The following is a 23,557-nucleotide window of genomic DNA, read 5'->3' as shown; positions in this document are numbered from 1 at the left end:
AGCTGCACTGCGAATGGACCCATGGGCCCACCCAAAACGTCAGGTCTGTCTTTCACCACTGCTATTGTTTTCCTAAATAGAAACCATAGAATGAAAAGAAAGTAACAAACAAACAAAAAAAACCAACCAAAAATCATTACCATCAAAAATCAACTCATGAGGCACAATAAGAATACTTATAACTTTTTGATTGTTATGGTCGCTGAAGACCTTATTTTGGCTGTACAATCCCTTCCGCCCTAAAATCCGCCACACCTTGCCCAAACACCATCAGCCGCCGGCTGCTATGGCTGTGGATGACGTCACTTGAAACCGTTGCATTCACGTCGAGGCGGAGGCGTGACGAAATGGCGTCACGCAGGAGGTAGGGGCGGTGCCGCTGCCGCTGCCGCAGCAGTTGGGTCGGTGCCGGTGGAGGCTGAGAGACTGACGGAGCAGCGCGCGGCTGTGGCACAGTGTGTCTTTGGAATAACTGTTAGCGCCATACGGGAGCTGCGGTGTCAGGGGTTTGGAAATAGGCACGACCATGGACACCAGTAGTGAGCAAGGTGAGGATCTTTTTGCTCGAGATATATAGCTCGTAGTGTGTCTGACGTCCTATGGTAGTCGTTGTGTTCGGGTTGCAGTATGTGTGACTTGTTTTCATTGCTCTCTAGGGGGGGGGGGTGTGACCCCCTGGCCTGTGCTGTCTGGGTTGTAGTAAGCGTGTGTGCGCGCGCCTTTCAGCTGGGGTGGGGTGTTTGATTTTTAGACGGTGAGAGTGACGTTTTGTTTTCTTTTCCCCAGCCTGTAGGATGAGGGTATTTGCAGGTTGTGGCGTGTCAGGTGGGAATAATGAGTTTTCTTTGACAGGTCCTCAGGGAAGTGGAAATAAGCTCTGATTTTGTGGGAGAACAGGCGTGTGTTTTCTTTATCTGATTTCCTTCTTTTAGTGTAAATAAATGAGTAACTGGGGTGACAAACGAGGTGAACGCGTGCAAATGTTTCTCTTTGATTGTTTGTTTCATTTTCTTCTCTACTGCACCCCATCCCCCTTACATAGTTTCTCATTGTTACACAGTGTTTTGGAGTTTGAGGAAATCCCGGGTTGTGCAGCTCTCATGTGGGCTGGTAGTTCCTCTTTTTGAAAGGGGGCGTTATGAACGTGAGTGAGTTGCTGGCAGGGGGATAAACAACAGACGTGTCTCATTTAGGTGAGATCAGACGGCCTATGGATTGGCTTCTTTTCCAAAATAAGGTAAGCATTTGACACCGGAGGAAGGCTTCATTTGTTTTTTTTTTTTTCCTGGAGGTTATCAATAGAAATCAAACAAAATAAAACATAGAAAAGAAAATAAGATGATACCTTTTTTATTGGACATAACTTAATACATTAATTGATTAGCTTTCCCTTCTTCGTCAGATCGGAAATAAGCAAATGTGGTAGCAGATAGTGTATATATAAGAGAAACATCAAATCATTGCTTTGCTGGAGGAAAGTCGAACAAATATGCAAAAACCAAGATTGCATTTCCTACATGGTTGCTGGTGATCTATACAGCTTTCGAAAAGTAAAAAAAAAAATGTATGTATGGTTTATTTAAATATTACTGCTTCCCTTTTTTGAAACCTAATTTATAACTTTATATGTTAATTTTTGGGGGGACTTTTGTATAGGTGCTGTTTATTATTACAATGTTTACTGTTTTTTTTAAAGTTATCAGATGTTTGTACTGCATTTATATTTTAACACCTATCTTGTAAGATGGTTGCTGCATTAGTTTCTAGATAGAATCAGCAAAGCACCTTGATTTCCTTAAATTCATGCAGGCAAAATTATCTAAAAGAAATATTATAATTTGACATATTACATCAGGAATGAAGTATATGTCAATGTGAAACAGGATGTACTTAATAATCTTTTGCTCATCAGGCTGCTTGGATTTTAAAAGTTATTGATACTTTTGCTTTAATGTGCACTCTATGGATGGATCTGTAAAGTTTTTCTTTTGGCAGCAAACCTTATGAACAGGGCAGGATTAAGACAGGCAAACTAGGGACGTGCCTTATGTTCAGAAGTTTAGGGTAAAACATCCTTTTATCAACCACTAAATTATAAGAGACAAAATAAGACAGTGAATATATTGATAGGGAGTTTTCAGGTTACCCTGGCACTTCAGGATACCAACTCACTTTGTAGACTTGGGAGCTCAATTTTGAAATCAACCGTTTAACGACTTTCCATCAATTCTCATATACATCATTGGTGAAAATAATTTTTTTGTGTGTGTATTATAAATGTCTATACCCACCAATGTGAATTTCTCTTTTTCAACAATGTGAGTCTCTTTGTCTCAGTAAAAAAGCAGAAAGGCCACTAATATCCAATGATATAAAGCAAAATAATAAGCACTGAATGTTAATCTGTTATTGAATGACAACAGTAATAAAACTTTCTAGGCATCAAATGTGTACTACAGAGCACTCCGTTTTGAAGAATCCTTCAGGGGCAAGAATAATTCCACAGACACCAATAACAGTGTGCCCAGAGTCCACCAGCCAATCAATCCAGTGTCGTTCAGCAGATGTGGCAAACGTATCCCATTCTTACAGAGACATGATAAAGGCACACATGAGCGTAATCAACATCATGATGTTATCTATCAACAAGCTTTTTAAACTAGCAACTTTTTAGACGATGGTAGACCATTGAAATCATTGAACCCTTGAGTTGCCACTGATTGAAGCTCAAAAATCTAGTACCGTTCCCTTAATGTTAGAAGGGCGACCCTATCACCCTGATAAATCATATGGACGTGGTCAATAACAAACCAAGTTATGAGTAAAATCGTGTTTCTGTTCAAGACAATGAGCAACCATAGGAGCTATTACTGTATTTTTCGGACTGTAAGACGCACCGGACCATAAGACGCACCTAGGTTTTAGAGGAGGGAAATAGGAAAAAAAAATTTTCCTTTTTCCCTCCTCTAAAACCTAGGTGCTCCGGTGCATCTTGTCTGAATCCCTCCCTCCGAGTTCGGGATCGTCCTCCCCCCGGCCCTGTCACCACTTCTCCCTACTCACGTCACGCGATCTTCCCTGGTGGTCTAGTGATGTTGGGGCAGGAAAGAGCCCCCTCTTTCCTGCCCAGCGCGCTGCTCTCCATCCTCCTGTATGCAGCCTGACGGTCTTGGTGAGATTCAAAATGGCTGCCGAGACGTCAATTCTCGGCGGCCATTTTGAATCTCGCTGAGACCGTCAGGCTGCATACAGGAGGATGGAGAGCAGCGCGCTGGGCAGGAAAGAAGGGGCTCTTTCCTGCCCCGACGTCACTAGACCACCAGGGAAGATCGCGTGACGTGAGTAGGGAGAAGTGGTGACAGGGCCGGGGGGAGGGTGATCCCGAACTCGGAGGGTGGGCGGCAGGCCTGCCAGCCAGCCAGCCAAATCTACCTTCAGACTACAAGACGCACCCCCCATTTTCCTCCCAAATTTGGGGGGGAAAAAGTGCGTCTTATAGTCCGAAAAATACGGTAAGTTTTATTATTCAGTCAGGTCTGATGTTCATTTCGAGATTGATAAATGGATTGGTTATTTACATTGGATGACTGAATATATATTTATTTGTTACATTTGTACCCCACATTTTCCCACCTATTTGCAGGCTCAATGTGGCTTACATAGCGCTATCTCTCTTGTCATGGGTTTTGTTTGACAAGTTTAGGATGGCACTGTGAGATGTGCTCAGGACTCGAGATTAGGATAGCCAACTTTAGCCTCATTTAGGATTCAATAGTCTTTTTTTGCAAAAGGTGATGACTGTGTCTGGACATTTGTCTGAGTTAAGCATTATATAGCTCTTCAGTTCCTTGTCTGAAGTACAGAGATTGTGAGAGGATGCAGCCAGTGGGAAGACTGCTTTAGTCACAGGAAGGAGGAGACTGAGCCCTGCAGGGGATTTGGAGAGCGATCCTGTGTTACCAGTGAGTGTCCTGGGTGTGGGGGAGGGGGGGAGGGAGGGGTTGTTGAAAAGGCAGCAGGACCTTAAATGAATAGGGGAAAGCATGAGGGGTTTGTTGCTTTTCCTGATGGCTTCTACTGTGTAAGAACTTTGTGATGATGGTTGGGACTCTGAAGAATGAGCTGTTGTTGTCTGTTGCTCATATGCTCAACACCAGACGAGAGAGAATGTCTAAAAAGTGCACACCTATGCCTGTGTATGTCTGTCTATCAGAAAAAAGAATGTCCATGAATATGTGTAACTGAAGAGTGAGAGTCAATGCATGTGTGTGTTTGTCCCCACCAGAGAAACAGTCCCCTGTAGTTTCCTTTTGAAAATTTGGGCTGCAGTGGAGAAGTCCAATAGAAATATACCTGTGCATATATTAAATAAAAGGAAAGGGATATACCGCCTTTCTGTGGTATTTTGCAACTACATTCAAAGCAGTTTACATATATACAGGTACTTATTTTGTACCTGGGGCAATGGAGGGTTAAGTGACTTGCCCACAGTCACAAGGTGCTGCAGTGGGAATCGAACCCAGTTCCCCAGGATCAAAGTCTGCTGCACTAACCACTAGGCTACAGACTGGGGAATTAATTAGCTGAGTAATTTGGGTCAGTTCTTGTGAAAACTGACTTAATACTGACTCCACTCTCTACATCCTTTCAGAAGCACTAAAGAAAGCTACTTACCATTTTTTTTCACTTCTTCCATTTATGAAGCTTTTTTCACAGGTAAAACTTTGTAAATTTATACTTCAGACACATTGCCAATAGGTTTCACTTTTTGGGGCAGTGTATCCTTGGCATCTCTGGTTTCTGCCAGAGGCAGTGGATGGTGAAAATGACTTGGCAGCTCTGGAGTACTGGGCTGAGAATCAGGGAAGTTGTGCAAGGTATCCAATCCTGTTTTTTGTGTTTGCACTGCCTGAATCTGCCTGTTGAAATAAGTGCTACAGACACCATAATGCACTAGGATATGGTTGTAGAAATCCAGGACTGGCTTAAAATCTCCCTCCTTTAATTGGGTAACTTGCCAACTCTATTGGAAGCATATGTTTATGTAATCTCCATGCTCAGTCATAAACTATTACTGCTGTCATGCCTAAAGTTAGACTCTGCAGCTTTTTCTGCTACTTTTGGAGAGGTGAAGATGGTAGGGGGAGAGGATTAGGAGGAATAGATAGGGGTCCATGGTAAGACTTTTTGCCTGGGGCTTAAATACACTATTAGTTAAACCCAACAACAACAAAAAGCCTGTCAGAAACAAAAAAAAAGTTAAATACTTCACTTAGAAGGAGAAGATGCTGACCATCTTTATGAAGTTTTGTGTTGAAAGCTTCACAGCATTCTTAGCATTGGCTAAGAAGTGGGAAACCTGACCCAGGGACTGAACTCTGGTTTTACTCCTGCATTTCTATATTGCAATTAGCCATATTTAATCAATGTAGAATCAGTGGCATGGAGCATATAATCTATAGTCAGACATGAACAAGCCATCATTTTCTAGTAATCAAGTGGGTACAATAAAGTGTTCCACATGAGGGCCCAGATCACATAGGCAAGGATTTGGGGGTTAAAAGTAATTACAAGGGCTGATGCAGAAAACCATGTATTAGGGCTGTGTGCTAAATTCTGTTTAGTGTTTTCTAATACACTTGTAAAAGAAAAAAATTGCTCCCTGATGCATTAAACAAATCAAATGCAACTAGTCTTGTGTGTACTAATGTGAGAGAATGTGCACATGGGTTTGTGCTGGCTGCAGCTATCTTTTGATGAACGAGAAACTTGTGTTGCTTCTTTGACTCGTATGTGCATATATCTGCGCATGTGGTGGAATGCTGTTCTGATCAATGTGAAACAGAAGAAACTAGTCTCCAAAAGTATATAGCGTAAAACAAAACAGTGAAGATGACTTAAAAAGTGACCAATGCTTTTTAATCACGAGCTCACCCTTGAGATTTCATTGCTGACATAGCTTTATCTTATCTTGGCGCACAAGACACAGCAGCTCCTATTCAGACAAACTGAAGATGAATATTTCAAGTGAATGTATTTATTGAACACAAGAGACTCCTGATGCAGGCCTCATAGGCTGAAACACAGCTGTGTTGAGTCTTGTTCATCCTTCAATAAACAGTTATTTTTATCTGGAGCGTCGTCCAATTTTTAAATCATCTTTGCTGTTTTGTTTTACGGAATGCTATTCTGTGCATACAGTTTTGCCATACTGTTATTTATACACAGAATAGCATTCCAGTACATGTGCGGATGTATACCTCTGCAAGTCAAAGTGCCGACACAGTTTTTGCAAGTTACCAATTTTGTCAACAGTCCAACATTCTTTTGTACCAGCATACCTCCCTCCTCAGCTTCTATTCAAGGAAGCTAGAAAACATTAAGGGACCTTGTGTGAAAAAAAGGACAAGGTCTGTCATGAAACGCCTTGCCCACCCACTTGGGGTTACCCTGCGGCCACTTAGAGGGTCTATCTCCAACACAGCTCAGGTCTTCTGCACCTGCTGCTTGTGCTCTACACTAGCACCCTCCTCCTACCGACTGGGTCGCAACTGCCTCTGGGTGAGTCTTCTACTCTCATATTATCCCCAGTGATTTCTAGGTTACTGGAACCACACTCCCAGTGGTCCCACAGTTCCCAGAAAGCACTCACAGACCTAATACACAAACCACCAGGATTCTTTATCCAGATAGAGGCAATAAACTAAATATTGTTTATTGTCTTTTAAAAAATCAAACAGTGGAAAAGAATAATGCAGTTAGCAAATAACAGGTAACTGAAATATGGATCAATTATAACACTAACTAAACATTTGCATACTTCCTAGAAAGTACCTTGGGAGATCAGGACATATATAGTTGTTCAGTTATCAAATATAAATGTGTTTTTGGTTTGGTTTGGTTTTATAGGGCTTCAGCAAAGAGCTCTCTCTCTTTTCTCCTGTGCTAAAACTGCTGGGTAATTTCAAACCCCAAGCCAATCAGAGCCCAGTCAAGAAGTTATAAAAGTATACTGCTCACAGTACTGCAGATTAACTTCTTCACTAAGTGAAACTAAAAGAAGGCATGTACTTTTCTATAACAGCTTTAACATAAAACATGCACCACCTGCTGGCCAAAGTAGAGAAATGCACTTCGAGTTAAAGGCAGGTTTAAAACACACTGTTCTGTCACAGTCCTGTATGCTCGCTGATAAAGAGAAGAAACAAAATCCTCACTAGCATTGACTACAGAAGTCCTCCTCAGGACTTGGATTTAAAATCCTGGGCTCAGCCTTTGGCTCTTCTTTTCACTTTTCTGGTCTACAAAATCCTGAGTGATTTTTTTACTCGTTCCAAAACTACAAAGACTAGGGTACACTCAAGGAAGTTACATGGAAATACTTTAAAAACAAATAGAAGGAAATATTTTTTCACTTAACAAATACTTAAGCTCTGGAATTATTTGCCAGAGGATGTGGTAACAGTGGTTAGCACATCTGGGTTTAAAAATGGTTTGGCAAATTCCTGGAGGAAAAGTCCATAGTCTGCTATTGAGACAGACATGGGAAGCAACTGCTTGCCCTGGGATTTGTAGTTTAGAGTGTTTCCACGATTTGAGTTTCTGCCAGGTACTTGTGACCTGGCTTGGCCACTGTTTGGAAAACAAGATACTGGGCTAGATGGACCATTGGTCTGACTCAGTATGGCTACTCTTATGTTCATCTGTACCGAAAAACCTAATATTTTAATTTCCAAGGGATTTAAACAATCTGTGTCATAATGGCAGCATGTGGCTTTGCATATTGCTTGTGCACAGAACATTTTACATTGTGCACTAAAGCAGAACTAACCAGTGTGCGAAGCTTAGTGCACTTTATTGCATTGGCTTATCAGGTGGGTTTTTAAATAAGACTCCAATATGACTAGCGAAAGAGCAGGATGCCCACTTCAAAAAAGCCATTCCAGCCATATGGTACTGCAAGGCAGAGTGGAAGAGCAATGGAGGAGCAGCTTGTAGAACAATCAGATGGGATGTAGGGGTGATCAGAGAGGCCTCTGTGGACCTGCAGAGTAAGTGTACTTGGGGTTCTGACACAAATGAAACGGGCGCTAGCAAGGTTTTCCTCGAAGTGTGTATGTTTGAGAGAGAGAGAGAATGTGTGTGTGAGTGAGAGAGAATGAGTGAGAGACAGACAGACAGAGTGAGTGTGCGAGTGTTTGTGTCAGAGAGAGTGTGTGAAAGTGTATGTGTGTTGAGAGTGAGTGTGTGAGAGAGGGATAGAGTGTATGTGAGAGACTGTGAGTGTGTGTGTAGGGCTCCGAGTTCCATGACCCCCTCCCTCCTTTCCTCCCTCCCTCCCCAGCGTGTTCCATTCCCCCCTTTCCTCGGAGTATGGATGTTTGCGAGAGAGAGAGTGTGTGTGTGAGAGAGAATGAGTGAGAGAGACAGACAGTTTGTGTGTGTGTGTCAGAGAGAGAGAGTGTGTGAGAGACAGAGTGTGTGTGTGAGTCTGTGTGTGAGAGAGAGTGTATGTGAGACAGAGAGTGAGTGTGTGTGTGTGAGAAAGTGAAGCCTTCAAGCCTTGAAGCATTTGTGCGCTCTGTAAGGCTCCATCTCCTCAATGGACGACACGTAGTTCCGGAATGTTGCAGGAATGCTTCAAGGCTTGAAGACTTCATTTTTTCGGCTTCAGAACGTTGGAGGTGCTGGAAAAAGACCAAAGGTCCATCGAGCCCAGCATCCTGTCCACGACAGCAGCCAATCCAGGCCAAGGGCACCTGGCGAGCTTCCCAAACGTACAAACATTCTATACATATTATTCCTGGAATTGTGGATTTTTCCCAAGTCCATTTAGTAGTGGTTTATGGACTTATCCTTTAGGAAACCGTCTAGCCCCTTTTTAAACTCTGCTAAGCTAACCGCCTTCACCACGTTCTCAGGCAACGAATTCCAGAATTGAATTACGCGTTGGGTGAAGAAACATTTTCTCCAATTTGTTTTAAATTTACTACACTGTAGTTTCATTGCATGCCCCCTAGTCCTAGTATTTTTGGAAAGCGTGAACAGACGCTTCACATCCACCTGTTCCACTCTACTCAATATTTTATATACCTCTATCATGTCTCCCCTCAGCTGTCTCTTCTCCAAACTGAAAAGCCCTAGCCTCCTTAGTCTTTCTTCATAGGGAATTCGTCCCATCCCCGCTATCATTTTAGTCGCCCTTCCCTGCACCTTTTCCAATTCTACTATATCTTTCTTGAGATGTGGTGACCAGAATTGAACACAGTACTCAAGGTGCGGTCACACCATGGAGCGATACAACGGCATTATAGCATCCTCACACTTGTTAGAGAAATACAGCCAGGAAATTACTAAATGAAAATTGCATCAACATACAGGAAAAAAAAACATTACGCTTTCTCAGACCACAAAGTTGAGAGGGGGGTGAAATGAATAGAGAAGTTTACATACATATAATTATTACTTTAAACAAAACAAGCTGCATTCCTCCCATTAGAAATAAAGATGTTATTTCAGTTGTCTCCATATCTAGAAACAACTTTAGCTGATCTGGTGAATAAAACACATTTTGTCATACCCATTTTTACAATGCATTTACATGGATATGCAAGAAAAAAGGACCCCCCCATACTTCCAATGTCCTTTTCTTCATGGCTAAAAAAAGTTTCCTTTTCTGTTGGGTTTGCTTTGTAACATCAGGATATATCCATATTTTTCCCCTCCAAAGAGGGTGTTAATATTCTTAAAGTAAAGTCTGATAATGGCATTTAGATCTTGCTCATATACAAAAGAAACAATGAAAGTAGTTCTTTCTGCGGTGTTGTCCAAGGATTGTTCTAATAAAGCTGAAATATTATCCAAGTCATTATTTGTATTTCCTACATCTCTTGTTTTCCCTTCTTTCCTCTCAGGATTTGCAATGTAGTATATTTTATTTATAGGAGAATAGCTTCAAGTGGAATTTTTAATTTTCATTTAAACATCTTTTAAACAGTTCCAACAGGGAATTTCCTGAGAGTTTAGAAAAATTTAAAAGACGCAGGTTCAACCGTCTATTATAATTTTCTATCTGTTCAATTTTACGACGTAAGTCAGCATTATCCTTAACAGCTAAATTTTTAAATTCTTGAAGTAGTTCAACATCCTTCTGTGTATTTATTACTTTTGTTGTTAATTCTTTACCTGCTGTTTTACTTCTTCAAGTTTTTCATTTAAAGCATGTACTTCACCTGATGATTTTTGTATTGTTGCATCCATTTTATTCAGCTTCAGCCAAATCATCTCCAAATTTACCTCTGGAACTTTCTCTGAGAAACTAATCTCAGGACTAGGTGCATCGGGAGGACTGGATTGATAACCCCTGAGGAGAAAGTGTGCTTCCTTCTAACATATGTATATACATTATGTTTAATGAAATTATTTATATACCAAACCTGTTTTGGACAAGTCCAGCAGAGTGGTTCACAAAAAAAAAAGGAAAATGAAAGTACACTATACAGAGAAGGGAATGAAAAGAAAGGTTCAAAGAGACAGAGAAAGCCCACTGCATCAGACCTGTAGCCTTTATCCAGTACTGTATGGACAGTTAAACCAATAAATCTTATATAGCATTAGCATTAATTAATAGGTCTTTAAAAAAGTATTTAGATCTGAATGGAACTTTTTTTCAATTAGGTTCAAGACTTAAGTTGCACAGAGGACCTTTCCAGATGGTTGAACGTTGCCTGAACTCAAAGCATGCTGCTGTTGGAAGAGGAATCATTAACAAGTTTCCTGTTTCAGAGCAGAGCAAATATTTAGGGAGTATATTCACAAATTATTTTGTAATATCTTGATAATATGCTCTGTGGAACAGAATCAAAATTATAACTCCTAAAAGGCAATCAATGCTAAACCATTCAGTAAGGCAAGTTTACCTTATTGAATCACAAAAATAATCTTTAATTTATGAAATATGTAAATATTTTTATACATTTTAGTTCAATTTCATTAAATTCAATTTTTTAAAAAGGTTCCAGGGGTGATCTGGGAAATTAGACTGGTAAGCCTGACTTCGGTGCCGGACAAAATAATGGAAACTATAATAAAAAATAAAATTATTGAACACATAGACAAACATGGTTTAATGGGACAGAGTCGGTATTGATTAAAGGTAAGTCATGCCCTTGCCAGTTTGCTTCATTTCTTTGAAGGCATGAATAAACACACGAATAAAGGCGAGCCAGTTAATGTAATGTATCTAGATTTTAAGAAAGCTTTTGACAAAGTTCCTCATGAGAGACTCCTGAGAAAATTAAAAAGTCATGGGATGGGAGGCAATGTTATTCCATGGATTAGGAATTGGTTATTGGACAGAAAACATAGGGTAGGGTTAAATGGCCATTTTTCTCAATGGAGGAGAGTGACTAGTGGAGTGCTGCAAGTATATGTACTGGGACCGGTGCTATTTAACACATTTACATATAGTACATCAACCGGCTCACCTGTATCCATGTGTTTTATTCATGTGTTCAAAGAAATGAAGCAAACCGATGAGGCAAGACTTGAAGCCAGGCTGACGCTGACCCATTAAACTATGTTTGTCTAGGTGTGCCGTAATTTTATTCTTTATAATAGTTTCCACTATTTTGCCTGGCACTGACATTGGGCTTCCTGGTCTATAATTTCCTGGATCACCCCTGGAACCCTTTTTAAAAACTGGTGTTACATTGGCCACCATCCAGTCATCAGGTAGTACAAACTATTTTAACGACAGATTACAGATCACTAACAACAAATCATAGCAATTTCATATTTGAGTTTTTAGTACCCTGGTGTCCAGATAATTTATCACTCTTTAACTTGTCGATTTGGCTCAGTATGTCTCTCAAGTTCACTGAGATTTTTCAGTTCTTCTGCATTGCCACCCTTGGAAACCACTTCTGATTCAGTTAGATCTCTTACATCATCTTCTGTAAAGACCGAAGCAAAGAATTTATTCAATGTCTCTCTTTGCTATGGCCTTGTCCTCCCCGAGTACCCCTTTTGCTCCTTTATGATATATACAGATTCCCTCACAGGCTTTCTGCTTCTGATGTTTCTCTGTGGCAGGTTTTTCTTCATATTCTCTTTTAGTCTTCTTTATCAGTGCTTTGTATTTAGCTTGAGTGCTTATGTTGCTTCTTATTTATTTGGATCTTTTTTCAGGGTGTTCTTTTTGCTCTGTCTCTTTCACTTCACCTTTTAACCATGCTGGCTGTTATTTTGCTCTTTTTTTTCCACCTTTTGTTAAATATGTGGAATGCAACTGATGTGGGCTTCCATTGATTAGTTCACACTGCTTAATGTCTGCTAACCCAGTCATTTTAGGCGTACAGTTGGATAACCTTCTAGCACATTTTAATACTAGTTTTTCTATAATTGATTATCGGTGGTTATATCACTTTTCCAACACATAGAATGGTCATATTTCAATTGTGTATCTGAGGAAGCAGTAATGTATTATAGATTTAATGGTGCTGTCTCCACAGCTCCTTCCTTGGACTGATCACATGCTAATAACCTTTTGTTTGCTCGAGCACAGCAAGGCATGAACTATTCAATTTTGTCTGGAATGATATAGGGACTTACTAACTCAGGATAACTTCTCGGGCACTCTTTGGAAGAGAGCTAATTCCAACAAGCCATTTTGAAAGAAAAATGTCATTTATGGAACTCTTGTTTTATCTAATGTTTGATACATTAGTACCTTTGACCCTGCTACTCTTGAAGCATCAGTTAGGAGAGGCAGAATGTCTGTGGCTGGGAAAAAATTAACTTCCAGTATGCTTTAGGTGTATAAGAAGTTAGCTTAAACATATAAGCAATCCATACATACAGCTAAGAGAAATTACTTCTCATCATGTATTTTGAAGGCCCCTCACTAGGCTGCTCTATACAAAATATTGCATAATTTAACCAATTCCACTAGACCGAGGCATCTGATGTCGCCTACTGCTAAGATTATTACCCGTCAACGTTCTCTTTCTGGTCTTTCTACATTATCAACTACTGCTTCTTTGACTGTTGACATACAGCTCCTGGGATTGTTTCTTCCTCTTTAAGTAGTACATTGTCTGGTTACAAACTGCCAACAGTGACTAATAACATAGTAGATGACAGTAGATCTGTGCTATCCATCCAGTCTGCCCAACAAGATAAACAGTGACTAGTTATATAATAGATGATGGTAGTTAGACCTGTGCTATCCATCCAGTCTGCCCAACAAGTTAAAACTCATAGCAATAAGGTATCAAGTGATCTTGGTTTGTCCTTGCCATTTTCAGGGCACAGACCGTGGAAGTCTGCCCGGCACTGGCTTTGCTTCCTAATTGCTGGAATTGCCATCTAATTACTGCTAAGTTTGTTTGGTTCTGTTCTTTTCATAAAGGATACCTTTGTGTTTATCCCATGCATTTTTAAATTCCATTCCATATCATCAAGCAGATCAATCTATAGACTGGTGGGTTCTGTCCATCTACCAGCAGGTGGAGATAGAGAGCAATCTTTTGCCTCTCTATATGTGGTCATGTGCTACTAGGAAATCCTCAGTATTCTCTTTATCTAGCAGGTGTGTGGTCACACGCAGCAGCTCTGGCTTGGTCTCTACGCCTATTTACTTAGGCTTTGTTGAGTACCTGGGGTTGAGGGCTCTTCGTGAGCAAGTGCAAACCTGGTGGTGTCAGGTCCCTCCTTTTCTACCCCCTCCCGCTGGCTCTGTTAAAATAAAAAACACAAAACAACATAATCTTGAAGCAGAAAAGATTTTACTGCAGCTGCTCACTGGGACACAATTTGTTGCAGCTCGGAGCAAGAAGCAGGTAATTTTATCTTTTCCTAGCGGGCAGGGGGTTCCCCCGAACGTTTCCCTCGTGGATCTTGGCGTCGGCCGGTAAGGGCGCGAAAAAGCGTTCCACGGATCGTGATCGTGCAGCTAGTGGGGAGGCGCGGGGATCGGAGGCAGAGAAGCCCTTTTTGGGCGCCCTTCCGGACTTTGCTGATTTAGCTGATTTTTCCTCCACTGGGGCGTCGGCGGCCTTTCCCGCCTTAGGCACCCATCCCTCGATATCCGCCCTTCCGACGTCGGCCGCCCATGCAGCTCAGACGGCCTCTGGTATGGCCACCTTTGAGTTGGGCGGCGGTAAGAAGATGGCGCAGTTTAAGTGCCATGCTTCCCGCGCGGCTCCTTCACGGAGTGATGCGCCGGACGCCATCTTGGATGCGCAGCGTGCCTCTCCCCCGCTCTATGGAGTGGAGGTTGAGAGTTCCTCTAGGGCTGTGGCCCAGGTTGCAGAGGTGCACAAACAGGGGGGTTTCTCTCCCGAGTTTATTTTGTTGCTGCATCAGGCCTTTCAACTGCAAAACGCTGCTCCTGCTCCCCTGTCAGATATGGGGGAAGAGGCCAGGTCCGTTTCCTTGGAGGAGATTTGCAGATCGGCGACTTGGGTGTCGGCTCATACCTTCTCACGGCATTATTGCTTGGACGTGGCAGCACAGGCCGAGGCCCAGTTTGGAGCTTCAGTGTTGTGTTCTGGGATTTCCATGTCCCGCCCTGGGTGAGTACTGCTTGGGTACATCCCACCAGTCTATGGACTGATCTGCTTGATGATATGGAAGGTAAAATTATGTATCATACCTGATAATTTTCTTTAGCAGATCAATCCATAGTCCCTCCCAGATATCTGTATTGTTTGTTCTAGTTCAGTTATATTTCAGTTTCAAGTTTAGACTTCAGTTCCTGTTCAGGAGGACTTCGAGTTCAAGTTCTTCCACTTGGATTTCCCTGGAGTTGGAACGACTTTGTGTTACAGTGAGCTGCTGCTTCTTTCCCCCAGTTTCGACGGTGGTTGGATTCATAACTAAATTATGCCAGTGCTCCCTCCTGCTTCATGCGGTAGTAGGGTAGCTTTGTTTCCCTCTCGCTTTGGCAGTGATGGGTTAAGCCAGCTCCTCCTGCGGTTGCGGTAGCAGGACATGCCAGTTCCCCCCGCGTCAGCGGTGGTTGGGTGGCGGAGTGTCCCTTCGTGGGTGTAATTCTCTGTTTGGTGATTCCTGTGGATGGAGCTTTGATATCGACTATACTGAGAATTTCCTGGTAGCACATGACCACATATAGAGAGGCAAAAGATTGCTCTCTATCTCCACCTGCTGGTAGATGGACACAACCCACCAGTCTATGGATTGATCTGCTATGATTCATGGAAAGAAAATTATCAGGTATGATGCATAATTTTACCTTAATTTTCATCTCCACCACCTCCTATGGGAGGGCATTTCAACTATCTACCACCCTCTCCTTGAAAACTTGTTTCCTTCTGTTATTCCTGAGTTGGCCCCACTGCAACCTAAGTTCATTTTCTCTAGTTCTGCTACCTTTCCATCTCTGGAAAAGGCTGGTTGTATGTTAATGCGTTTCAAATATTTCAGAAGCTTTTAGAACCATCAAAGTTGGTGCAGCTCCACATGGTCATTTCCCATCAAGTTTGACACGGTTAACCACAAATTACTTCCTTTTGCAGGAAACAGGTTTTACCAGCACAGTGTATGATTGATTGGTTTGTCTGGTATTTCTCCAGATATGTTAACATTAAGTGGAAAAAACCCCAAATCTCACCCCTACTCACTTTTTTGTGGAGATCTTCAGGGCTCATTGTTGGCCCCTGTTCTTTTTTTGACATCTTTGTGGCTCCTTTACTTTGCTTGGCTCAATCACCGAGTCTTGCTCCATTCATTTATATCAATGATGTAGTTACTTTGTATCATTAATCATACTAGTTTGCAGGAAATTCAGTCCTTGACCCAGAAACACAATAGGCTTACAGACTGGCTTAGTCTAAATAGACTGAAATGTAAATCCTGTAAAAGCTTGTGAGGTCCTTTTTTGCTAAGAGTTGGAACCTACTACTAATCATTTCTAGAGTGCTACTTTTATCTGTTGCTAGAGGGCTCACAATTTTTTATTTTTTTTATTTTTTTTTAATCTGGGGCAATGGAGGGTTAAGTGACTTGCACAAGGAGCTGCAGTGGTTGCCAGGATTAAAGCCCACTGCAGTAACCATTAGGCTACTCTATCTAATTACATGACTCCCTTTATATAGCAGGTACTAAGATTACTTTTGGACCAAGTGTGAAAGTCCTGGGGATTATACTCGATCAAAAATCTGTTTGTTTTTTTTCTTTTTTTTTGTGCACAGATTTCTAGCCTGGTTCAATGCAGTTTTTACAAGTTGAGGATGATGTATTCAGTTAGGAATGTATTCTCTATAGCAGCCCTTCATATATTAACACACACTTTTATAATCGGTCAGCTTGACTATTGCAGTGCACTCTGTAATGATATATGGACATTGGACAACTACAGATGTCCAAAGTATGGCCATAAAAAATAATAAAATCTAAAATATTTGAACGTTATTCCATTGTTAAAAGCAGAACACTACTATTACTTATCATTTCTAAAGCGCTACTAGACGTACGCAGCGCTGTACACTTGAACGTGAAGAGACAGTCCCTGCTTGACAGAGCTTACAATCTAATTAGGACAGACAAACGGGACAAACAAGAGATAAGGGAATATTGAAGTGAGGATGATAAAATAAGGGTTCTGAACAGGTGAATAAGGGTTAGGAGTTAAAAGCAGCATAAAAAAGGTGGGCTTTTAGCTTAGATTTGAAGACGGCCAGAGATGGAGCTTGACGTGCCGGCTCAGGAAGTCTATTCCAGGCATATGGTTCAGCAAGATAAAAGGAACGGAGTCTGGAGTTTGCAGTGGAGGAGAAGGGTGCAAATAAGAGAGATTTACCCAGTGAACGGAGTTCCCGGGGAGGAATGTAGGGAGAGATGAGAGTGGAGAGGTACTGAGGAGCTGCAGAGTGAATGCACTTGTAGGTCAATAAGAGGAATTTGAACTGTATGCCGAAACGGATAGGAAGCCAGTGAAGTGACTTGAGGAGAGGGCTAATATGTACATAATGACACTGGCGGAATATTAGTCGTGCAGCAAAATTTGAACAGATTGAAGAGGAGCGAGATGGCTAAGTGGGAGACCTGTGAGAAGCAAGTTGCAATAGTCTAAGCGAGAGGTGATAAGAGCGTGGATGAGGGTTCTGGTAGTGTGCTCAGAAAGGAAAGGGTGAATTTTGGTGATATTATAGAGAAAGAAACGACAGGTTTTAGCAGTCTGTTGAATATGTGCAGAGAAGGAGAGGGAGGAGTCGAAGATGACCCCAAGGTTACGAGCTGATGAGACAGGAAGGATGAGAGTGTTATCCACAGAAATAGAGAATGGGGGAGGAGGAGAGGTTAGTTTAGGGGGAAAGATAAGAAGCTCAGTCTTGTCAGACAGGCAGGCTGATACTTTGGCCTGGATTTCAGCTGAGATTTCTGGTGTGGAGAGGTAGATCTGGGAGTCATCAGCGTAAAGATGATACTGAAAACCATGGGATGAGTTCAGAGTACCAAGGGAAGAAGAATAGATAAAAGAAGAGGTCCAAGGACAGATCCCTGAGGTACACCAACTGACAGTGGGATAGAAGTAGAGGAGGATCCACTAGAGTATACACTAAAGGTACACTGGGAGAGAAGAAGAAACCCAGGAAAGAACAGAGCCCTGAAATCCAAGTGAGGACAGCATATCAAGGAGTAGGCTGTGATCAACAGTGTCAAAAGCAGCAGATAGATCAAGAAGGATGAGGATAGAATAGAGACCTTTGGATCTGGCCAGCAACAGATCATTTGAGACTTTAGCAAGCGCAGTTTCAGTTGAATGAAGGGGGCGAAAGCCAGATTGAAGTGGATCAAGAATAGCTTGAGATGAAAGTCAAGGCAACGGTGGTGAACAGAGCACATTCAAGTATCTTGGATAGGAAAGGGAGGAGGGAGATGGGGCGATAGTTGAAAGGAGAGGTAGGGTCCAATTAAGGTTTTTTAAGGAGTGCTGTGACTACGGCATGTTTGAAGGCATCAGGAACAGTCACAGTGGACAGTAAAAGATTGAGGAAATGACAGATAAAAGGGATGACAGTAGGAGAGATAGTGTTAAGTAGATGGGTGGGAATAGGATCAGAGGAACAGGTAGTTAGTTTTGAGGAGGAAATAAGATGTGTAGTTTCCTCTTCAGTGATTCAGAAAAGGAGGCAGGGGTTGGAGGGTTGAGAGAATGAACTAAGGGAAGGAGAGGTGGAGGTGACCTGGTTGAGAATTCAAGTTTAATCTTGTGACCCTTATCATGAAAGAACTCAGCCAGAGTCTGGGGGGAAAGTGAAGGGGGGGGTGGTTTAGGCGAAGGCACTTTGAGGAGAGAGTTCAGTGTGGCAAAGAGACGTCAAGGGTTTGAGCCAAGAGAATTTGTCAACTGGATGTAATAGCCTTGTTTGGCAAGTAAAAGAGCAGACTGTAAGGAGGTCAGCAAGAATTTGAAATGTATGAAGTCAGCATGGGCATGGGATTTCAGCCAAAGGCGTTTGGCAGAGCGGGCACAGGAACGTAGGTAGTGGATTTTAGAGGTCAGCCAAGACTGGGGATTGGTACGTTTTACAGAATGGGGAATGGGAGAAGCGGGAGTATCCAGAGCAGAGGAGAGAATAGTATTATAGGAAGAGACAGCCTCATTGACAGACTTGGATAAATATTGTGGTAGAGAAGAGATTTGAAACACTGGAGGACAGAGTAGAAGGATCAATAGCCTGAAGATTCCTAAATGTATTGGTTAAGATTGGACGGGACTGGGGGGAGGGTGTTTAAGTGTGAAAGTTATCAGATGATGGTCAGAGAGGGGAAGAGCTGAGGCACAGAAACTGGGAAGTGAGCAGTTTGAGAAGAGGATAAGATCAAGACAGTGGCCATTCTGGTGAGTGGAGGCAGTGGAGCACAGTTGAAGATTGAAAGAGGATGTTAAAGCAAGAAACTGGAGAAGCATAAGAGTCAGAGGGATCATTAGCATGAATGTTAAAATCCCCAAGAATGAGGGAAGGAGATGAAGGTTCAAGAAAGAAGGAAAGCCAGGCATCAAAGTCAGTGAGAAAGGAAGAAAGGGACTTATCAGGGGGTCGATAAATGACTGCTACTTGGAGAGGCAGAGGAGCAAAAGACGGATTGAGTGGACTTCGAAGGAAGAAAAACAGTGAGATTGAGGTGGAAGAAGAGGTTGAAATCTACAAGAGGGTGAGAGTAGTAGCCCGACACCACCTCCGCAGCCAACCAGCGAGGAGTATGTGAGAAAAGATAACCTCCATGGTATAGGGCCGCGACTGAAGCAGAGTCTTCAGGGTAAAGCCAAGTTTCAATTAGGGCAAGCAGATGGAGAGTACGAGAGATAGAGGTCATGGATGTAGGAAAGTTTGTTACAGACAGAACGGGCATTTCACAGAGCGCAAGAGAAAGGCAGGGAAGCAGGGGGGAGGAGAGGAACAGAAATTAGATTGGAGATATCATGGTGTGACCTGCACAAATAGGATGAGAGCTGATGTGGAGAACCAGGATTGGGATTAATGTCCCCAGCGGAGAGCAGGAGAAGGAGCAAGAGAGTACAGAGAAGTGTAGGAGAGGTATGACGACAGCGACGAAGGCGAGATGTGCTCAGAATGGAGATGGATGAATGGAAGGAAGGAAATGTTGAAGGTTGAGAGCTGAGAAAAAGGAAGAGGAAAAAAGATGGTGAGATGATGAATACAGAGGATGGACAATGTGTTCCTGCAGTGTACAGTGTTTTCAGATGGAGAACAGATTAGGAAGGGACAGTATCAAGAAGAAAAAGTGTACTGGAGCCATAAGTAGTAACTGGGAGAATAAATGTAAAGAGAAAAATGCCCCCTAGAGCGGAGGCCCTGAGTGGATCGGAGTGGACCTGGGAGTCACCCCGGAGAAGGCTGTAAAGGATATGCAGGTGAGCTGCAAGTCCTCCACAGCACCTGAAAGGCAGCCGGTGGTAGAACTGGGCACCTCTCAGCCGAGGAAAGGCTTACCAGGGGTTAGGCCGAAGTCAGCATTCCTCCCTCTGAGGGTCACCTGATCCTAGCCAAAAAGCACCTGGAAACCCTGGGCACCTGGAGTGAGGGCCCTGGGAAGATCGAGGTGGACCTGGGCGTCACCCCGGATACAGCTGTGAGGATATGCAGAAGGGCTGCAAGTCCTCCACAGCACCTGGTGGGAGCGCTGGGCACCTAGAGCGGAGGCCCTGAGTGGGTCGGAGTGGACCTGGGAGTCACCCCGGAGAAGGCTGTAAAGGATATGCTGGCTGGCTCCTTGTGAGTCGCAGAATAACTATCTATAGTCCTTAAAGTTTCATACAGGCGGCGGTGAGTGCTTGTGCAGGATAGACATGCTTCATGAAGCTCAGCAATCCCCAGTAACTGACTGGCCTCACTATGTCCTTTTAACTTGGATTTTGTCCTAGTATCTTGACTTGGACTAGGCAGTTAGTGTTGTACCCACAAAATATATGGTGCCAAAGCAGTTGAAACCAAAACCAGCTGCTTTGATCAAAGATATGTACGTGGGAAAACTTTTTTTTTTTTTTTAAGGCCTCCACGTAAGTGGCGGAAAAACCTTCCAAGAGTCTGACCAGGACTCCATCTGTTTTGGATTTATTGGAACTAGCTATAGACCCTTTAAAGGGTGGATGGCAGAAAAATTCATGAAATGAAATTTTAAGGCAGAAATTGCAGATCTGGTGGTGGATAAGCTTGAGCATTTTGAGGTCATTAACACCTAGATAGATGTGGTGGAGGCATGCCTGTTTGAACTAGAAGAGGATGCTGTGGGGGCTAGAAAGGAATAGTTATAACAGCAGCGAGTGAAAACCTAGATAGACGTGGTGGAGGCATGCCTGTTAGAACTAGAAGAGGATGCTGTGGGGGTTAGAAAGGAATAGTTATAACAGCAGCGAGGGGGGGCACGTAATGGTAACGACCTGAGCGGATGTCTTTAGCTCGGCTCCCCTCTCCCTTGCTTCTTTAAGCTGTTTTTTTGTTGTTGTTGTTGTTGTTGTGAGAGACCAACGATATCAGAGAGAGAGCGCTGATTACTGTACTGAGAAAAGAGCGACTCTTTTGGCTGGGGATCCCCGAATATCTCGGGCATGCCAATGAAATCTGTGAAGCCAGGCAGAGAGAAGGCAGTACTTGCTTGGAAAAAAAATGGCGTCACCCGCCCCACATGCTTGCTCACAGCAAGAATTCTCAGAAGACACCATTCAAGTATCTATGCGGAATTTGTCTCAACTCCTTGATGATAAGTTGGCGAAGCTTAATGCTGGCATGGAGGAGGTCAGAGTTGCTAGCCATGTAGTAAGAATTCAGCATGTCGAGGAATGAGTATCTGTGCAGGAGGATCGTGTGGCATCGATGGAAGGCCAACTTTGGCGCCTTGGAGGAACAAATGCGTTCCCTATCAGATAAAGTGGAAGACCAAGAAAACAGGGGCTGAAGAAAGAATCTACGAATTATTGGTATTCCGGAGGATGTTCCTGATTCTGCCCTAATGGACCTGACTTGGAAATGGCTGCCACAAACTCAGGGTTTACCATCTGATATAGGCCCTGTGCAAGTGGAATGCATCCACAGAATTGGAGTCCGTAAGGAGAATTCTAATAAACCGAGACCGGTTATAGCTCGCTTCCTCAATTATGCAGTCAAGGCCAGACTGTTAGCTCTTTTCAAGAAGCAGCATTCTCTAGAATATAAGGGAACCCGCCTGTTGTTATTCCAGGATTTTTCAACTCGTGTGGCAGAACAACGCAGGCTGCTGGCGCCATACTGTTCTCAACTATACTCTACAGCAGTGATAGCAAACCTATGGCACGCGTCAGCCAGTTCCCGCCCCGTGCTGTCGCCTCAGTCAGTTCCCGCCCCCCCTCCGAAATTTAAAACTCATACCTGCTCGGGGGTTAAGGAGGCGTCGGCAGCGACAGCAGCAGTGAAAAGCATGCTGGGCTGGCTCGGCATGCCTTCAGCCTTCCCTTCTGTCTCTCAAGCTCTGATCCCGCCCTTGCGGAAACAGGAAATGAGGGCGGGACCAGAGCTTGAGAGACAGAAGGGAAGGCTGAAGGCGCGCCGAGCCAGCACGCTTTTCATTGCTGCTCTCGATGCCACCTTAACCCCGAGCAGGTATGAGTTTTAAATTTCGGAGGCGGGTGGGCGACCTGGTGCTCGGAGGGAGGGAGGGAGGAAGGCCTGATGCTGGGAGGGAGGGAGGGATGCCTGGTGCTTGATGCTGGGTGGGATGCCTGGTGCTGGGTGGGAGGGAGGGAGGGGTGCCTGGTGCTTGATGCTGGGTGGGTGGGAGGGAGGGAGCGGAGGGGTGCCTACTGCTTGATGGTGGGTGGGTGGTAGGGAGGGATGCCTGCCTGCCTGGTGCTTGATGCTGCGTGAGAGGGAGGGAGGGATGCTTGGTGCCTGGTGCTGGGTGGGATGCCTGGTGCTGGGTGGGAGGGAGAGGTGCCTGGTGCTTGATGCTGGGTGGGAGGGAAGGAGGGGTGCTTGGTGCCTGCTGCTGGGTGGGATGCCTGGTGCTGGGAGGGAGGGGGAGAGGAGGGCAGGGGGGAGAGGAGGGTGGCTGGACATGGATGGATGGAGGGGAGGGGAGGGCAGGGAGGAGAAAAACTGCACATGGATGGAGAAATTAGGCAAAAGCTGGATCCACATTATACCTCCTCCAGTCAATTCCACAGAGGAGGACCCAGCTTTTACTTATGGATAGAGGGCAAGAAATGAAGAAGAAAGGAGGAAAGTAAAGAAATAAATGGAAAGGAAGCCCTGGAGTTAAGAGAACAGATAGAGAGCAGCAGAATCAGAGACTCGGACCAATATGGATAGAAAAACAAAATCACCAGACAACAAAGGTAGAAAAAAATCATTTTATTTTCATTTTAGTGTTTGGAATATGTCCAATTTGAGAATTTACATCTGCTGTCTTATTTTGCACTGGGTATACTGGAGCTGTAACAGCTTACAGAAATGATTTATAATGGAAAAAAAAAAGTCATGTTATTTTTTTCTCCTATACTAGTATAATATTTTCAATGATGTCTGTTTATATGCGCCATGGCTGGTGTGAGGGGTGTGGCTACCATAAGGGTGGAGTCAAATGTGACCCCGCCCATACTGAGTACCGACACCTGTTATTCAGGTTAAATTGCCCTGTTGGCACTTTGCGATAAATAATTAGATTTTGAGTTGCTGTTTGGGCACTCGGTCTCTGAAAGGTTCGCCATCACTGCTCTAGAGGTATCAAGTTTGCTTTTCAGTTTCCTGCTAAAGTTCGTATTGCCCACGATAACCGAACTGTAACTAACTAAAGCTAAGGAGTTAAGAGCTTTTTTGGACAAACTGCCTCACTCGCAGCAGTCCTAAGTCTCTGTGGGATGGTTCCTAACTGTGATAATGTGATTGAGCACTATCGAGTTCTTGCATAGTTATACACCGAAGGAGTTTAGTTTGAAAACGGAATAGATGCTGATCCTGAAAATGTAGAAGTACTGGCATTGTATGGTCTCTCAGAAGAGGCACAGGGAGGGTACTAGACCCTTGCAGGTTAAATC

The 23,557-nt window shown here is 43.4% G+C and overlaps 1 protein-coding gene across 1 annotated transcript in view; it reads left to right on the top strand.

Moving 5' to 3' along the window:
- Positions 1 to 370: 370 nt before the first annotated feature.
- The window catches only part of TPD52 (tumor protein D52), a 171,599-nt gene continuing 148,412 nt past the window's right edge, over positions 371 to 23,557 (top strand). Inside the window, exon 1 of the mRNA XM_030215874.1 lies at positions 371 to 548. Coding sequence (XP_030071734.1) covers positions 527 to 548 — 22 coding nt within the window. The 5' untranslated portion in view covers positions 371 to 526. The remainder of the gene's footprint in view (positions 549 to 23,557) is intronic.

The sequence above is a fragment of the Microcaecilia unicolor genome, chromosome 1, assembly GCF_901765095.1.
Source record: "Microcaecilia unicolor chromosome 1, aMicUni1.1, whole genome shotgun sequence".
Lineage (NCBI taxonomy): Eukaryota > Metazoa > Chordata > Amphibia > Gymnophiona > Siphonopidae > Microcaecilia > Microcaecilia unicolor.
Note: the sequence above shows the minus strand (reverse complement) of the source record. Positions and strands in the feature narration are given on the sequence as shown.